General features: G+C 43.9%; 1 protein-coding gene across 2 annotated transcripts in view; it reads left to right on the plus strand.

The window, feature by feature from the left end:
* Positions 1 to 16,398, plus strand: part of AP1S3 (adaptor related protein complex 1 subunit sigma 3) — a 30,332-nt gene extending 13,934 nt beyond the window's left edge. For both annotated transcript variants that reach the window (XM_082221972.1, XM_082221973.1), the window contains exons 2-5: positions 6,281 to 6,459; positions 9,083 to 9,191; positions 12,109 to 12,246; positions 15,986 to 16,398. In XM_082221972.1, the coding sequence (XP_082078098.1) occupies positions 6,281 to 6,459; positions 9,083 to 9,191; positions 12,109 to 12,246; positions 15,986 to 16,021 (462 nt within the window). In that variant the 3' untranslated portion in view covers positions 16,022 to 16,398. The remainder of the gene's footprint in view (positions 1 to 6,280; positions 6,460 to 9,082; positions 9,192 to 12,108; positions 12,247 to 15,985) is intronic.
* The last annotated feature ends 3,208 nt before the right edge of the window (positions 16,399 to 19,606 follow it).

The following is a 19,606-nucleotide window of genomic DNA, read 5'->3' on the forward strand; positions in this document are numbered from 1 at the left end:
CCTGCTTGATAATTCACAGCTTTATATTAGGTAGTTGTTTGCTCTTTTACATACCAGCTGACTGCCCTTTGATTATTCAAATAAATTTAGATTGACAAAAAGACATGGCCCTTTAGCTCCAGGGTACATGCAATCTCTGCAGGAGAGATAACAGAACAGGAACATACTGTAATAGGGGGGAAAAGGTGTATGTGTGGCAGCGGGAGAGATGGAAGGACAGCTTAACCCTGTTGAATAAAACAGTTGCTGCTAGGTAGTGTGATATAGCAATGGCAGTCTGTATACAGTGGTGCCTCACAAGACGAAAAGAATCTGCTCTGTGATTCTCTTCGTCTAGCGGTTTTTTCATCTTGCGAAGCAAGCCCATTGACAGATTAGCGGATTAGCGCTTTTAGCGGCTTATCTGCTGATCAGATCAGCTGATAAGCGGCTTAGCGGCTTAGAAAAAGGGGAGGAGGAAAAAAAAACCAGCAGGAACTCACAAGACATTGTCGTCTTGCGAAGCAAGCCCATAGGAAATTCGTTTTGCGAAGCACCTCCAAAACGGAAAACTCTTTCGTCTAGCGAGTTTTCCGTCTTGTGATGCATTCGTCTTGTGGGGCACCACTGTATAATGTAGTTGCAATGATGTGATCCTCTGTTATCAGGAACAATTTATTATCTGAATTTACAGTGTCCTTGGATCAATACGACTCTTTTATTTTTAAACCCCTCTAATATATCAAAGCATATGTTCATTTGCCTGTTGTTCTTGATTTTGCTTTGCTAACTTCTGTCTTCCTGTCGCTGCAGACGACATACAGTCCCCCCTTGTCCCTGGGCCCAGTGTGAGGTTTTGCTGCCAGCCAAATGGCTTCTTTGCTTTTCTCAAGGGTTTTGCAGCATTTAGTATGACCTTCCCTGGAAGCAAGCCACATGCCTTGCTATATCCCAGCTGTTGATTCCCCTTGTGTGTACCCAGTTTCCACGGGAATGTTGTGCTCTTCTCCATTGCTTGTCCTTCACTCTGTCACGGAAACATTATCTAATAAAAAAATTATTCCGTTACTGAGCCTGGCCCTTTTTGAGGAGGCCCGAGTTATGCACCAGATCAGCCAGTGAAGGTGGGTTGGGTAGGAGAGGAAGGTCAGACTCCGCAGGTAGACAAGAGCTTTTTAAAAAAGCAAATATGATAAATGTGAAGCGGTATCAGGAATCCAGAGGGTTCCAGGTGCTCACCCAAGGTTGTGCCTCTGTTGGGAAATGGAGGCACAGTGGAGGCCTTTAAGAAATATGGCTTATTTTACATACATTTACACCTAGAACCTTTCGTGGAGGGGTGCAGAAGATTACGCCCCAAGCCGCGATCAAAATTTGCCAGGCGCCAGGAGCATTTTGCACCTGGCTATTGGCCACTTGTTAACAAGTGAAGATACCCAGGAGCTAAAATGGTGCCTGATGCCTCTACCATCTGGAAGTGCATGGCTGGGGATCCTTGGATCTTAACTGTTTCCACACACTAACAACACATCCTGTAGAACTCTATCTGTTATATTTTATCTGCGCAATCAGAATGAATTTCAGGAACTAGTTGTTTTGAGGGATTTATTTTGTACTCACTGTGTTTCTAGCGCTGGGTTTTAAATCCATGTTCGCAATGCTGTATATGTATCTTGCACTTTGATATAAAAGACTATCTGATATGTTGCTTCTCAATCTGGCTTCATCCTGATTGGGGTCCTTATAAGCTGTTCCAAATGCATCTCTAGCTAAGATTGTGTGTAAGGTCAGACAATCCCCACTGTCAACACTAACAAAAACTAATCCGACACTAGCGAAGTTGCACTGATTTGAGCAGCTGGGAAGGGGAAACTGAAACACACTAAAAAAACACACATCTCCACTGTGCTCTAAGGCGCTGATGTGAGCACACTCCTGTAGATCAGAGTTCTTCAAAGCTGTGAGCCTAGCAAATCTATATCTCTCTGATATAGGTATGCCCGTTTCCTTTGCCTCTTCACTCCCTTCTTGCTATTTCCTTAAGCCCCTGCTTTGGTGTGTGTTGTCCTGATTTAAGCTTCATTCAGACATAAAGACCAACTCTGATGTTGTTGTTATAAGAACATGTTGTGGTGAGCTTCAGACTTTCCTGCTCCCCCCTTTTTTTACATACAAGGGGGAGAAGAGCTGAGACTTCCACTTGCAGTTTGGACAAAAGCACAAAAACTACAAAGAAATGCAGGAAACCGTGGTTTGCGCAAACTATGGACTCGGCTAGATTGGTAAAGAAAAGGCTTTTTATATGTGTTGTGTATACACTATAACACTGTGACACCAGATGGCGCAGTGGAGTTCTGTTTTGGCCAACACAAGTTCTCATACAAAGTTTAAAATGTGTTTAACTGAAATGCTTCTTTGCTGTGTCTAAGTAGGAAAGCCTGTGTTTAAGCAGGAAACCAGGAAACCACAGTTTGCTCCTGGCTTGTTCAGAACTGTTGCCTGTGAAAATCGAAGTTTCCTTTGTTTGGACATAATGGAAAACTGATGCTTGTTACAAATCCCAGATGGAAGCTTTCGTTCTCTTCCCCTCCCAGGAGAGGCTGACTGTAGGGCATTCTCATTACAACACATGGTTTCCAAGCCCTCTTCAGGCACAAATACAGTTTCTTAAATTAATATGCAAGGGGGATTTTGAGGATAAGTGCACTGGTTCTTGCTGCCCTTGTCGTTCCACTGACCTATTCAGGCCTCCTTCTCTTGCCATGACAGCTGATCTTGACCCTATGCTCTAGGAGGGTTTCCATAGCTATTGACTCTTTCACTTCAACGTACAAAGTCAGAATGTTGGCGATCATTCTAAGGCTGGCCACTTCCCCCAGCAGATGGAATGCTTATGAAAATCTTACGCTGCTGAATGTGGGGCTGGAAAAATATAAAAATAACTTGTCGCTTAGCAGAGATAACGAAATTCTAGTCCTGCCTTTAGAGCTTGCTGATGTGCTGCTTGTACTAATAATGTGAAATGATCTGGAGAAAAAAATAGTGTTAACAGCAACAACAAAAACCTTGAATTTTTTGCTGCCCTGGTGGCTTTACTATAAGTAGCTGCTGTGTGTCTCCCATGGCAACAAGTGTCTCTTATGCTCTCTTTCTCCTCTCACCACCCACCTTCCATATACACAGCATATTGCAAGCAGACAGCGTTACTTCTGTTTCAGAGACGCAAGGTGAAGTATCCCGTGTAGATGGATGAGCAATCTGACTGAGAGCCAGGAGCCCAAATTAATTTTGACGACTGTTACTTAATTAAGCCACTTGTATCTCCCTTTTAATTATGTCACTGTGATGCACACTAGGAGAGGGAACAGGAAAGCACACTGTGTTCTCTTGTTCGCTGCTTTGAACCTTTCCTCTTGGACCACGCATTGATCGCCTCAGGCTGAGAAATATTGTCGAATGGATGAGATGTCACTGAACCCAAAGTGACTCAGTTCTTTAAATCAACAGAAACTTTTGCTCGGCGGCCCAGGAAGACTGTGGCCTAGAGCACAATACAAGCTGAAGACTGCCAAGAACTCTTGAGGCCTACACTAGGGGGCGCATTGGAAGATGGCTGACAATAACATCTCTCTGACCCACACAAGGTAATTTGGAGGCTATGATGGGGGTAATTAGCCTCCTTACCCCCCCCCGGATGGTGGGGGGACTGCCCTTGCCTGCTGTGCCCTATACCACCCCCGAATTTGTGGGGATGGGGGCACTAGGCACAAAGCCCTCCTGTGGGATTCCGGCACTCCTGGATGCCGTCCCTGATCCGCGCCACTAGCTGCAAGAACTTCAAAAGAAACAATTTGGATGAAGGAATGCACATATTTCAAGGAAGGAGGGGGAGTAAAAGACTGCTAACAGAAGAGATCGCTGATAAAACAAGACAAGAATAAATCATGAGAAGATACGCCAAGATACGGTATGGCAAATGACTGATGGGGGAGGGGAAAAAACTTTCCTTTCTTTTCTTATGTGGTTAAACAAGAATCCCCCCCCCCTCACGAGTCAGAAATGTCATTTTAAGGACTTAAGCTGTGGATTTAAGGCTGTGTGGAGATAAACTTTCGAACCAAAGCATGTTTTAAGAAGAGCGTGGAATGTATAAGAGCTTTGGAATGACGCAGTTAAAAATGCCGTTGCCATATTGGGAAGTTCTGTCAGAGGTTTTGAGTCTGGGAGGAGAAAGAGAGAAATAGAGCTGCTTTTATATGGTGGGTGAAACTCCTCAGAGGGACTTAAGAGCGACAGTATTGCGAGATAAATGATGGAAAGAGCGATGTTATCTATGAAGGCGATGATATATGGAAACCATCTCGATTTGAGGATTGGAAGAACGGAAAAATTCACGCAGGATTAATATTGGTGTTTATTGGCTTAAGGAGACTATCAGAAGAGATCATAAAGAAAAAAGAGAAAATATATGAACAAGATGTGATGTGGAAGCAGCAAGATAAGACTGGATAGAATTATGAACTCCATTTGGACTGATTTGGTCTGATTTGGACATTAATGCAGTAGCAAGAAGATGATCAGAATCCCCCTTCGGATCTTGAAATATGGGTCCCCCCAACAAAATTTAAAATTCGGCTTTGTAATTCGGAATTTATGTGATGTGATTTAATTTGATTTGATTGGCCGGTTAATAAAAAATATTTTTTTAAAAAAAGAACTCTTGAGGCCTATGCTACTGGTGTCTTTGAACTCAGGACTGAGCAGAAGATAGACAGGGATTTATGGGTATCTGCAGTAGATCAGGAAGCAGGAAGTGGGTGCACCCTCTTCAGATGGACTTCCTGTTATATGTAAATACAGTAATTCTGTCTACCTGAAAATCTGAGACAATTTCAAGTCATGTGCTTTGTTCATCTTGGAGCAGATTGTGACCTTTGTCATCATTAGACTAGAGCAGCAGTGCCCAGCCTCTGGCCCGTGGCAGGGGTTCAAATTTGGCCCACTTGGGTTATTTCCATAAACCACACCTATTTGTCTTGTCCCTGGTGTTGTGATACAGAGTGAGAGATAGGTAAAGTTACAGCCTTCACTTCAATATAAACTGCACGGAAACACATTTCAAAAGGTTTGTTGTCACCTGCCATCATAAGGACATTTCGTGATTGATAGGTGGCCCACAGAGCTTGTGGAGATAAGGATCCAGCCTGCCAGGTTGGAAAAGTTTCCCATCTTTGGAATAAAATCCACATTAGGGATGGGGAACCTATGATCCTCCAGTTGTTGTTGTTGTTGGACAACTCCCATCATTGCCATTGACCGTGTTGGTGAGGGCAAATGGAAGTTGCAGTCTGACTGAGGGCCGCAGGTTCCCATTCCTGGTTTATGTCATTTAACAGCCAGTGTCTCCGCTTAGCCATGAAACCTATTGCATGACCTTGAGCCAGTCACAATCAACTTAATTCCAAAGTGTTTTGGTAAGTGGACAGTCCCAATATTTTTGTAAGCAGAAAAGTGATTAACAGATATAAAATATTTGCTATTTTTTGTGCATAATTATGATGGGTCATGACTTGGATATCTCATATCATGCAAGATATGTTGCTCTTGGAGAAAAAAGTGGCATCCTCCATAGTGCTAAATGTATATTAAATAAAATGCATTCAATGAAATCTCAAATCCTGCCACTTTAGGTGGCCCACCCCACTCTGACTGAGGTGTGTTCTGAACAATCCTGTCCAAAATCTGACGTCATCTTTTGATAATTGCAGTGTTTGCATTGGGGGTATTTGGGTTTACCCAGATAGGTGTGTTCAGCAGTCACAGGTATGCACTGTTTTTCTGTTCTTTTATAGTGGTGTTTGGTTACTGCAGGCATGAACCTGATAAATAAGGCCATTGCAGGATCTTCACCTACAGCCTGTGTAAAAAAACAGCACAGTTGGTTACATGGGAAAATGACAAGCTGAAGATCTTTTGAAGGACTACTGACATGGCCCTGACTGGAAGCAACCAAATGTAGCTGAACTTGCACAACACATGACAATTGCTTGTTTAAAAGTTCAGGAAGACAGCTAGTTGCGTTTGGTTAAAGTACGCAATCTCTGCTATGATTTAACATTACACCTGAACCAGCCCAGGGCAACCCTAGGTTCTCTTGAAACCATTATTATTCATCATTTCCTGAACTTTAAGTGTTTTCCTTGATAACAGGGCAGATATTTTCACTCAAATGCAGTTTCGTTAATGCAAGTTGTGTTGGTCTTTGTCTCAATATTACCCCAAATGGTTTTGTTTACTCTAGATGCAGTTTATACTGCTCTTCAGCCGGCAAGGGAAATTAAGACTCCAGAAATGGTTTATTACACTGCCTGAAAAAGAGAAGAAAAAGATCACCCGAGAAATTGTGCAGATTATTTTGTCTCGCAACCAGAAAATGAGCAGTTTTGTTGACTGGAAAGACCTCAAGCTTGTTTACAAAAGGTGTGAGTAGTTTTACAAGTCTGCTTTTTACATAAAGCATGTTGCTTCACATAGAAGCAGCACAAAGTAACAACAAAACAAAATCAATCTAGTTTGCGTTGGTGGAGTGAACTGACAAACAAGAGGAACATCATTCAAAATGCCTGTAGTACTTACCACTAGTAGGAAAGAAAAAGAAAAAAGGCAGCAGGCATGATCTCTTGAAGGAAGCCTGTGCCCAGTGAATTCCACTAATTGCTGTCATAAGAAACATGACATGCTCGTTTATATCAAAGGATTAAGGTTTTTCACTGGGGTTGGGATATTTTTCAGCCCAGAAGCCACTGTCCATTCTGGGCAACCTTCTGGGGGCTGCATGCCAATGGATGGGACCAGAGGCAGAAGTTGATAGTGGAGCAATAAATGTAAATATGTTAGGCTAGTTTCTATGCAAACTCTCACACACCTCTGTCCTGCACCCAGGCAAGCAAAAGGCACAGTCCGGATTTCAAGGACACATTCCAGCCATGCAGAAACACTTGAGGGTGTAAAGTAGGGCTGGTGAGGCGTGTGGTTTGGGAGAGAAGACTCCCAAGGGCCAGAGAAAGAGGTCTGGAGGGCTGCATCCCTGCTATAGTTCTAATTTTGAGGAGCATTATTCAAGACAGTGGGGGTGGCAGATGCATCAAGGGAATGAAGCATTAAACAGGAAATTGAAGCTGGAGCCAACTAATTTGGCTAGAGGAGGTGCATTGGCATCCTCTGGCAGGATGACCCAGGGAGGGGGCATGATATGGAGAGAGTCCCAAGGGCCAGATTAAAAAAAGGCCACATTTTGCACCTGGGCTTCGGGTCCCCTACTCCTGCTTTACATCACTTAATTGGAGCCAGCATTTGAGATGAGGAATGAACATGGAGAGCATCTCCCTGAGATAATAAAATCTACTGAAGTGCCTTTTAAATGAATGGGCATCAAGAGTTGCCATTAAGTGCTGGACTCGCAATGATTTTCATAGGATGCCAGTGCATTGATCTTCCTCTGTATTGTTCCACTGGGTATTTCTGAATGCTGGAGGCTGTCCCAGTTTTAAAGGAAAGTACAGAAATGTTCAAACTTTCTGAAGCTGCCTTTCTGAAAATTGTGTGTGAAAGAACGTTTGGAAGATCATAGCTTGGCGAAACCTTGAAGGCGATATGATAAGACCATTGTTGCTTGTGGCTATACAACAGATCAATCCCCTTCATATGTTAGGGCCAAATTAACAGGTTTTTGGTAAACACAGTTTTTGCCCTGTGTTGCTTGTGTTTTCCTTTCTAATTCGGGGGTTGGGGGTGGGATGAAACTGCTGTTTATTCTCTGGTGTTTATTCTCCAGCAGTCTGATGGCCGTGGTGGAATTTGTCAGGGTGGTTGTGCAGAAAAAGACAAGTTAAACGCACTTGATCCATGAACACCCCTCATCCATGTGCTATTTTGAAAGGGAAAGCCAGACCCACAAGGAAAAGGACATATTTAATATAATTTGGAGTTTGGTCCTCAGTATGAAGCACTACAAAAACGTATACAAGTTTTGTGTCCCTATTGTGTAATGTAGCAGGGTGGGCAACACACCCCAGGGCCAAATCAGCCCTCTAGCCTCTCTGCCCTACCGTCAGGACTTGGCCCAGGCTGCATCCCTCACTGACCCTGCTGGGCACCTTCCTCTAGCTATTCTGCCTGGCTGGAATGTGTCCTTGAACTGTGATCACTCTTGCTTGCAGAATGGAAAACAGAGAGTGGTGTTGTCCGGCCTTTCCTACTTTTGCCACACCCACCACTGACATGTGGCCCTCAGAAGGCCCACCCACCATGAGGCAATGTGGCCCTTGGATTGAAAAATGTTCCCCTTCCCTCCTGTAACAGGATAGAAAATATATATGTCAGTGCTTTTAAAAAGGGGGAAATGTTTTCCTGTGACACAGCCTTCAGTTCTTTCAACTGCTGTTGTCTGTATCCAACCTTAAGGTCACAGAAAAGATGTGTGAGGACCAGAGCTCCCCCCCCCCAAAAAAAAAAAGTTTAGGGGTACTCTCATTTCCCTACTCATATTGAAAAACTGCCCCTCAATGAGGCCAAACTTTGATTCACAAAATGTTTAGGGGTTTGCGGACCCCTGCATCCCCCCCCCAGGAAAAGAAAGCACTGGTGAGAACAGTCATGAGGCTGTGTGGGCAAGTTGCACCCCAGCAACTTTATGCACAGTGACCATTACTCCCTTCCATCTGTGCCTTTGAGAAAAGGAGAAGATATAATACCTGCCCTGTATGAAAGCATAACGAAAAGGAACACAATTATAATAGCATCGGATGCAGAGCTGTGAGAGATTTATGTGATTCCATTATCATTACTTCTGATTATTGCACCAAAAACTGCCCACGTTTGCATATCTGAAATGATGTTCATCCTGTCATTTTCATTAGTGCTGGCAAGGAAGTCAGATGGATTTATATGAAAGGCCTAATTAATTAAGGGCTATTCTCCTTGCTTTTGAGATAAATTGACTCATTATGTGAAAAAGCAACCGGGGAAAAAAATATTTCAGGGTAACTGACCGTGTAAAGAGCGTGAATAGGTCTCAATATATTTTCATATTTTTAAATTTCAGGTACGCTAGTTTATATTTCTGCTGTGCAGTTGAAGAGCAGGATAACGAACTCTTGACCCTAGAAGTTGTCCATCGTTATGTAGAGCTATTGGACAGATATTTTGGCAATGTAAGTTTACTAGGTTTCCCCCAGAAACACCTGCCTCCGCTTGTTTTCCTTGTCAGATATCTGTCGAATGTTGTTTGTTGTTTCTTCTGTCCACAGAGCTGACTTGAGATTCCCTGCAAGGTTTGTTTATGTTTTGTTTTTAGGATAACAGGTTTGGGCCATTTTCTGTAAAGATATTCTGTTTCAACTGAAAAGAGTTATTTGGGGAAAAACTTTGCTATGAAAACAACCACCACAACCTCTGGAGGGCCACAGGTCCTCTTTGCCTTCTCTAAAAGATCAAGTTTGAAGCATAGGAAGCCCAGTGAGTCTCAACCTGCTGTTTTTCTTGGACAGAGACAACCTGGCCATAGTTATTCTGTGCTCTGGTAATCTCTAGAGCATTGACTACTGCAGGGCTTTTAATGTAGGGCTGCCTTGTAGCTTTCACAGAGTTCTACAATTTCATTGTGCCTTTATATTAGAACTCACTTTTTCGTTTCATTGAGAAAGGTGGGAGAGAAATCCACACAATAATTTAATGCATAAATAGTGAGAGGCTCCTGTTAATTAGGAAGGTCTTTCATTCCACAGACCACTTCTTTTGCAGCAATAAAATCCACCAACAGCTGAGAAACATCCCACTCCAGCTTTCTGGTACTGCAAAGCCACCTCCAGGGCTGTTTGCCCCCCCCCCCCATTGCCTGTCTGTAGGCTGATTATTTTCCTCTCTGGTCCTCCACATACAAATAAGGCTAAGCCTTTATAAAAGTCAGAGCAGGAGAAGAGAGCAAAAACAGTGGGGAGCATAAATGGAGATAAATGGACAACTGAGCAAAGTTCACGTTGAGACATCTGGGGCTGGGTGAAGCTGTTTTTAATTGGAAGGAAGACATGATTAGCGGAAATGCTAAAACAACTTGGAAATCGGCAAGAAAGACAAATGTGTTACAGAAAAAATGGTGAGCGCTAATACATATGACTCTTAAAAAAACAATCAGGTACACATGCACAACAGTGAGTTTTGGAGTAAAAATTAATTCTGGCTTTTGTGCACAGAGCGCACTATGTTTAGTACATGAGGACTATGACACCCCACAACTGCTTTTGCATGGTATTGTCCATGCCCCTCTACAATAATTTGGCTGTCTTCCCCTGCAATAGCTTCTCCTCACCCAGTACTTAAAGAGCCTCTGTGGTGTAGTGGTTAAAATGCAATACCAGGACCTGGGAAACTAGGATTCAAACCCCAACTCAGCTCATGAGGTGATTTTGAGCCAGACACTGTCTCTCAGCCCACAGGTATATGAGTTGGAAAGCGAGGGCAAACCATGTACAGTGGTACCTTGGTTGTTGAACAGCTTGGCTCCCGAACAAATCGGCTCCCGAGTGCCACAACACCGGAAGTGAGTCTTCCAGTTTGCGAACGTTTTTCAGAAGCTGAACATCTGACGTGGCTTCTGCGGCTTTTGATTGAGTGCAGGAAGCCTCCTGCAGCCAATTGGAAGCCGCGCCTTGGTTTTTGAATGGTTCCGGGAGTCGAAGGGACTCCCGGAACGGATTAAGTTCGACAACCAAGGTACCACTGTATGCCACTTTAAGTACCATGGAGGGGATGTGGGATAGAAGTCACTTAGTGAGTGGCAGAGGAGTTTAAAAATCAGTTTGGGCCATCAGGGGGTCAACCGTTCTGGGAAATCTAACTGAATAAATGCACCAGGCATTTCTGGAACATTGCAATGCCTGAGGTGCCTGATTAGGGTTCCCTAACCCTAACTCTAGGGACGCGGGTGGCGCTGTGGGTAAAAGCCTCAGCGCCTAGGGCTTGCCGATCGAAAGGTCGGCGGTTCGAATCCCCGCGGCGGGGTGCGCTCCCGCTGCTCGGTCCCAGCGCCTGCCAACCTAGCAGTTCGAAAGCACCTCCGGGTGCAAGTAGATAAATAGGTACCGCTTACCAGCGGGAAGGTAAACGGCGTTCCGTGTGCGGCTCTGGCTCGCCAGATGCAGCTTTGTCACGCTGGCCACGTGACCCGGAAGTGTCTCCGGACAGCGCTGGCCCCCGGCCTATAGATGTGAGATGGGCGCACAAACCCCAGAGTCTGTCAAGACTGGCCCGTACGGGCAGGGGTACCTTTACCTTTACCTTTACCTTTAACCCTAACTCTAACTCTAACTCTAACTCTAACTCTAACTCTAACCCTAACCCTAACCCTAACCCTAACCCTAACCCTAACTCTAACCCTAACCCTAACCCTGCCTCATAGTATGGCAGAGACGGAAGGGATCCTAAGGGTGATCTAGTCAAACCCCCAGCAATGCAAGAATCCTGCCCACAGCCAGCCATGGCTGGGCTCCAAACGCCAGCCTTCTGGTTACCATTGCTGTTCTGCATGGTGTGCATGGTGTGGAGAAAGGGGAATGCCTGAGGTATGATGAAGTCAGTTTGATATATAGGTATGGCGTTGTTTTGGTCTAACCCAGGGTTTCCCAAACTTGGGTCTTCAGCTGTTTTGGATTACAGTTCCCATCGTCCCTGACCACTGGTCCTGCCAGCTAGGGATGATGGGAGTTGTAGTCCAACAACAGCTGCAGGACCCAAGTTTGGGAAACCCTGATTTAACCCTATACCTATAGGACAAAACTGATTGAAGGAAAATGCAAGCCCTGAGTGAAAGGTCAGAGGTAACTTGGTGCACGTGTGTGCAACTGAAAAGATAACTTGGTGGTTAAGGAAGTAAAATGATCATGGCATGCTTCCTCACCTTTGAAATATTATCATGTTGAAACCTCCTTAATGCTTTCAGTCCTGTGTTTCCATTGTTCTCTGCCTGCCACCAGGGTGCACACACAGAACAGGTTTTTGATGAGGCTGTGCATATAACCACACTCAATGCCATAATAAGTGTGCCTGAATATTTCTCTCTGTAATCCTTACCAGGTGTGTGAACTGGATATTATTTTCAATTTTGAAAAGGCGTACTTTATTCTTGATGAGTTTCTGATGGGAGGGGAAATTCAAGAGACTTCCAAAAAATCTGCAGTAAAAGCTATAGAAGATGCTGATATGTTACAAGAGGTAAGAAGAGGTAAGAGAGGTATGAGAGAAGCTAAATCCAGGTCTCTCTACTCTCTTGTCATTTTATTTTTACTCTTGATGCCTAGTTTGGCTCAAGTTTTATTGCTTGGGCTGTAGGTCACAACCAAATGAAGTCTACAAATGCCAGGTGAATGGAATAAGGCAGACCACAAAAATGTACAAAGATACAAACAAAAAAACCCCCCATTAAAATAAAATATCCTTAAAGCAGCCTTTCCTAACCTGGTTCCTCCAGATGTTGTTGGACTCCCCCACTCCCATCTGCCCCAGACAGTGTGACCAATGGTTAAGGATGATGCACAATGTAGTCTAACACCTGGAAGAAACTAGGTTGGTGAAAACCGATTTAAACAATCTTCACTGTAAATATTCATTCATACAGCATAAACTTAATTTCCCTCCCCTCCCCCCGGTGCAGGTACAAATGACACAAATCTTCCAATAATGTGCATGATTTTATTTGCTGTCTAAGTCTAAAGTCAAAGAGCATTAGGAGGTGCGTGTTTTACAGCCTATTTTATCCATGTTCACTGAGAAATCTCATGGAGTTCAGTGGACTTATTCCTAAGTAAATGTCCTTTGGTTTTCTGGTGTAAGTAGCAGCTTAACTCTTGCAAATTATAAATAGCAGACTGGTGGGCAAATAGATGACTGTTGCTGTGTGATTTCCCACCCGCATTTGGCATTCTATAAACCCTGGCTCGAACTATTCAGAAGCTCTTTGTGTTGGTTGTTTTTCTTATAGAAAAAGTGACCCTCAGTTACTCACATCGTTTGCTGAATCCTTGATGGAATGTTCATTTCAGCCCTTTTAGTGTCTAAAAAGTGCTTGGCTATTTTTATTGATTTATTTTGCGCAGCAAAGTGGAAGCATAAATGGTCTGCCTGCTAGCTTCAAAACCAGCAGAGCTGGCTGCGGCAACCCCAGTTTTGGGCCAAAAACAGACCTTGCGGTAAATCCCCCTTTGAAATAGAATAGGGGAGGCATAGGCAAACTCGGCCCTCCAGATGTTTTGGGACTGCAATTCCCACCATCCCTGACCACTGGTCCTGTTAGCTAGGGATGATGGGAGTTGTAGTCCCAAAACATCTGGAGGGCCGGGTTTGCCTATGCCTGGAGTAGGGCCTGTTATTCAAAAGCCTTGTGGGAATGTTGCTCCCTCTTTAAACCGTCAGATATGGCGGACATGAACTGAAAGTGCCATGAATAAATAAATGCTAAGGGAGATGTTTTTGGCACCTTTGCTCAAGCTGGTTATGGACAATAAGCCAGCAGTATTCAATGCTTCACTTACGTGCCCTAGAGTGAATATCACTGGAATAAGCTAGCTGTGGTAATTGCAACTGCTGGCTGTGCAAACAGAGAGAGCACAATCCAAAACATATTACAAATTCCTAAGGACCTGTTCATACACTAAAGTTCCTGCCCATCAGAGTGGCTAGCCTTCCCAGGCAATGCATTTTGTGTGGATGGAAGTAAAAAGGGATCTAAATGTGTGATCCTGGGACATAAAAGCGTAAGAACCACCTGCGGGATCAGGCCAGTGGGCCATCTAGTCCAGTATCCTGTTCGCACAGTGGCCTACCAGATGCCTGTGTAAGGCCTGCCAGCGAAACCTGAGTGCCACAACACTCACCCCTTCTGTGGTTTTCAGTAACTGGTATTCAGAAGCATACGTCCTCTGGCAGCAGTAGAGCATATCCAGCTACCTTTGTAGCCACTGATAGCCCTTATCCACCATGAGTTTGTCTAATCCTTCTAAAAAAAGCCATCCAAGTTGGTGGTCATCACTTCCTCTAAAGGTCATCACTTCCTCCTGACCATTAGGTCCAGTCGTGACCGACTCTGGGTTGTGGCACTCATCTCGCTTTATTGGCTGAGGGAGCCAGCGTACAGCTTCTGGGTCATGTGGCCAGCATGACTAAGCCACTTCTGGCAAACCAGAGCAGCGCATGGAAACGCCGTTTACCTTCCGGAGTGGTACCTATTTATCTACTTGCATAGATAAATAGTATCTACTGCATCTACTTGATGTGCTTTCAAACGGCTAGGTTGGCAGGAGTAGGGACCGAGCAACGGGAGCTCACCCCGTGGCAGGGATTTGAACCGCCAACCTTCTGATCGGCAAGTCCTAGGCTCTGTGGTTTAACCCACAGCGACACCCGTGTCCTTCATCACTTCTTCTAGTTGGGAGCAAATTCCATAGCATAGGTATGATCTGGGTGAAGAAGTACAGTCACACCTCGGTTCCTGAAGGCCTCTGTTACCGTATGTTTCAGCTCCTGAACGCCGAAAACCCAGAAATAACTGTTCCGGTTTTCGAATGATTTTTGGAAGCTGAATGGCTTCCGGGGAGTTTTCTTCTTTTTTCTCTATTGACTTTGCCGACTGCCCTTTGATCCTCGGTTGTCAAATGTTTCAGAAGTTTCGGGAACGGATTACGTTCGACAACCAAGGTTTGACTGTACTTTCTGCCGGCTGTCATATTCATTGGCCCTCCATGAGTTCTGGTGTTATGAGACAGGGAGGGAAAAAACAATGGATACTTTTATACAAAAGTCCCAAATTGTGTAAGCTTTCCTTAGCCTGTTTGCTGCATCTGTTTGATCATTTTGGCTGGGCAAAATGCCCGTCTCTTGGACTGGGATATCTTTGAACCCTCAGCCAACATGATACCAGGAGCTGGTGGGAACCGTATCTATGACTCTGTGAATAGTGTGTCACATTTATCCCTGAGGGCATGTATCCAAAGAAAGTCAGGATGCCTCATGGGGGAAATATCTTCTGTGTGATTCAGCCCTCTGTGGTGGGAATCAATGTAAATGTAGCACATAAGACAGTAAAATGGGTCTCAGACACACTTTAGGGCAGGGGTCAGCAAACTTACCGCACCTTGGGCTGGTGTCTCCAGTGCCGATCACGCGGAGGGCGGGGGAGTGCGTGCCCATACCCGTGCGCACATGCCACTTCCGGCACACTTCCGGGTCACAGAAGACCGGAAATAGCTTGTGCACACGGGCCTCCTCTGACCCAGATGTGCACTGGAAATAATGCTTGCGCATGCACAAATAATGCTTGTGCATGCGCACAAGCTATTTCCAGTGCTCCTCTGACCTGGAAGTGGGAAGCCGCGTAGCACCGCGCCACTAAGAGCGGGCGTCGGCAGCAGGCGGCGTTGGTTGCCGCGGGGCCGGATAAATGGGTCCCTCGGACCTTATCCGGCCTGCGGGCCTTAGTTTGGGGACCCCTGCTTTAGGGTTTTAGCATTTATTTATATATATCTCCTCCCATATAGATTGATAGATATCTCACACATGCATGGAGTTTTGGATGTTTTTTATTATATAGGAAAAAATGACTTAGGAATTTAGTACAAGCAGCTGGAAAAAAATGGAACTAGGTTAGACTATTGTAAACGGAGCGAGCAACACTTAACTGGGCCAAATATACCTCCCTGTGATTTTTGAACCCTTGGCTTGATGGACAGCCCACCTGGCTAGAAAACTAAGCTGGAGAGGGGAATTAGTCTACTTATGCAAGTATTCATACAAATTCTGTTAATGATCTCCAATTAGCTTCGCAAATTAGCTGCAGTGCTCTAGATGTTCATCATTTACAAAGCACCTCTTGGTACTGAACCAATTTCCTTGCTGTCACATTATCGTCTATGCGTAGTTTTAATAACTGAGTTAATAGCTTAATTGTTCTTTGTTGCAGACAATGGAAGAATATATGAGCAAGCCTGCCTTCTAACTAGAACCTACATAAACAGAAAACGAGGCTCCATACCAATGGTATATGCAAAAATCTGCCTGCTCCTGGATTTTATTTAACAATGAACCCCTCCCACCTCAAACCCTCCTGAAGGGGGCTGTCTATGCAATAGTCAAGATGAAGGTCAGCCATAATAGCGCAAACATGTATTCTATTTTATATGAGCATGATAGTAAACTTTCTTGGCTGTCCTGATTGAATGTTTGTTTTTACGGCATTTTTAGCTACCTGCCTTTCACTTCCAAGGAACGGATACTAGAACACTTGAAGGATATATTTATATGACTTTGGGTCAGTTTTTGACCAGTTCAGTGTAATTTTGTAAAATAATAATAATAACGAACCAACCAAAAACATTTATTTTGAATGTGGTCATTTTTCTTGGATTAATAACAACCATTTTGCAAAAATGTTGAAGTGTTGATGGATTCTCATTTTCGGATTGCTCTGAAAGCAGGCTTCAGTGCCGTATTTACGTATAAGCTAAACAAGCTATAGCTTAGGGCCCCACGCTCTTGGGAGCCCCCCCAATTTTACTATTAATATACTTCTTTTTAATTGTATTTCAGTTCAACAATTACTAACGTGGGACTATATAATGGGTTGTATCCCAAAAAGTAATGCTGCTATCATGAGGCCTTGCACTTGAATAATGGAACTTTTCCTTTCCCCTGCCCCCCACCCCCAATCTCTGGAAGCAGAGAGGAAGGAAAGGTTGTAGAATAGTAATTGTCAGAGCCCTCTGTGGAATAATGATCAATTAATTGCCTGGAACAGAGGTGGCAAAATGTTCTCAGTGAGGCCCCTTCTCTTAGTTCACCCACCTCTTCCTCACTGCCGTTGCCATTACCCATTTGCTTTTCTCTCCCTCTTGGTCCAGTCCACAGAACTTTTTACAACCTGGTGGGGACGGGGAAGCAAAATTGATTTGAAAGCTGGCATGTTCCAGTCCAAAGATGTGTTGGATGTAAATCATGGAACGCAAAGTTCAAGTCTCTCTGCTCAGTTATTATTTCAATTGATGCCTTGGGCAAATCACTTTCAGTCTTGTGTTCATAAATGAGAAAGAGAGGAATAATTATGATCTCGTTCCTAGAGAAGCAGTGTGGGTAGTGGCTCGTGGATCAGGGAGATCTGGGTCCAAATCCGCTTTCAATATGAAGCTTGTGGAGTAACTTTGATCCAGTCACCATTTCTCTGCTTAACCTGTCTCTGTGGGTTTGCTGTGAGAGGGGAAATGGGCCAACCCCTTAATGGGTCACCTTGAGCTCCTCGGAGGAAGCATGGAATGCAAATGTTAATAATGATGGGCCCTGCTTGTAGCTTCCAGAAGCATCATATAACTTCATGCATCACTTCTTTTCTTGCCGCTATTATCTAAATTCTCGGGAGAGCCTGTTCTGCAGTTTTAGCATAATGCTGCCCTTGGAAAAAAAAAAACAAACCCCCAAACTCTTCCATCTGTTTCTTCCGTATTATGTCAAAGGAAAGCTTCCAACTTCTTGTGTTTTTTTGTTTTTTTTTTAAGGCTGTGCATAGTTCCCTATAAATAACTACAGATTAACATTTGGTGTGTTAAAATGTGCAGATGCTTATTCATGACTTGGAAACAAAGTCCATGTGTTTAAAGTAAAAATGGATGATGGAAGCCTGAACTCGCTGACAGCAGAGGAATGATTAAGCAAAAGTAGGGCTGCAGCAGATATTTTTAGTGGAACTATGTCAATGCGCCTTTTTAGCTTTTCCTCTTTTGCAGAAGTGTAAAACTGTGGACTGGAACACACTTGTTTTGTGGGTTGTTGGGAGCAGAAGTCCTGAATCTGTCATCCTGATATTCTGGGTGCATTTCCAAAAGACGTCTGCATTTGCCCCTATCACAGCTTCAAAAGTGACAGCATTGTATGTTCTTAACTATATTAGTTAGATAAGCACCATAAGCGTAACTTACCCTTTGGGTGAATTTTACAGGTGCACATTCCCCCTGACTTCATATGAGAATGTAAAACCACAGGCTTAAGATATGAGATCACAGGTCTGCCATCATTTGACTTATCATGCCAAAAGAAAGGAGTTTAGGGCTTCCTAGACTTCTCACTGGTTTGTGAATTTGGCCTCCTTCAGCTACCCAAATCTCAAATAGCTATGAAAACTAGCCAGAAATCTAGGAAGTCCCCAACATCTCCCTTTGGCATGGTGGTATGCTTTTGCCAGTTTCTTGTTCAAAATATAACAAATTGAAATGGATCCATCAAAGTAAGAGTGAGATTGCAGTTCCTTGGACAAGAAAATTGCATATTCTAGAAAGAGAAGAAAAAGAAAAAACATAAAATTGCCTATGCCAGTTCTGGGAGTCAGGGGAGGGGAAAAAAGAGAAATTTAATACACACACAAACCCCCATTTTCAATTTGTTTCTTGTTAATTTCAAAGTATGAGTCTGAATCTAAAATGTTGTTCTTATGATAGAATGCATGACCAAGTCTTTGGGGTGGGAGAAGGAAGGTGTAATGGGCACATCACAGAGTTCTTGATTTCCTTATCACCTGATTCAGACATCACATTAAGCCACAATTAAAGTAAATTGGCTTAATGTGAGCAAGCAGTGGGTACACACTGCTGAAACTGCAAGCACTTGACTTCTCCTCTACTGCTGCTGTGCTGCCAGGTTTAGCTTGTCATATTGTCCAAACCCAGGCATATGACCCATCTTCTCTCCAAAGAAGGTTTGTTCTTGGATTGGGGTTCACAGTTGGGGGTGGAGGGGAGAGGTCACAAGCCTGGGTTCAGTCAACATGACCAGCCGGATTATGTCTAGTTTTCCAGCAGCAGTGCAAGAGAAGGAACAAAGCACCTGCAGTTTCTTCACATTAAACCATAGTTTAATAAACCATAGTTAAAATAATGTGGTGGGTGAACCAGGCCACCATGTGTATCTGCTAGCTACAGCAGCATTGGGGGGGGGGCTGTTCACATGAGTGATTTGATATCCCTCTCATCATTTTGTCAGCAACACCAAAAGAGCTCTTCTTATTTAATGGAAACCTCTGTTTTGCGTCAATGGCTCCGAGAGAGAGAGAATGAATAAATACCATTGTCTGTGTTCCACAAGATCTCCAACACAATCTATTCTTCCCTCACTTTCTATGGGAAGGCTGTGCTTTGTATTATTTTGAAACATAACTTCCTACTAGACAGTTCACAAGGTGTAAAGCTGCTTCCTGAGACTCCAGCCATGGAGATCGTCAGTAATTTCACCCTTCCATCAGAGTACAACGTTGCTCAGCAAAGGCAAAATAAAAACACGGTCTGATGTGTCCATTTGTTCAATCGTCCATTCGCTTCTCCTGTAACTTATGAAGAAACAATATACAGGTCTCTATTTTTGTCAAGCCAGAAGATCACCCTGAAATATCAATGAAAGACGGAAGTTCAGAGTCAACATAAAGGTTGGCATTTTTCTAACGGCAGGACATATTCGATTCTGCTTTGTTCCTTTGCCTGCTGTCATGGAAACCTGTGGGCATGGAGAATGACTAATGAGGTGCAGGCTAAGAGGAGAAAGTGCC

The sequence above is a fragment of the Podarcis vaucheri genome, assembly GCF_965113315.1.
Source record: "Podarcis vaucheri genome assembly, chromosome: 5".
Taxonomy (NCBI): Eukaryota; Metazoa; Chordata; class Lepidosauria; order Squamata; family Lacertidae; genus Podarcis; species Podarcis vaucheri.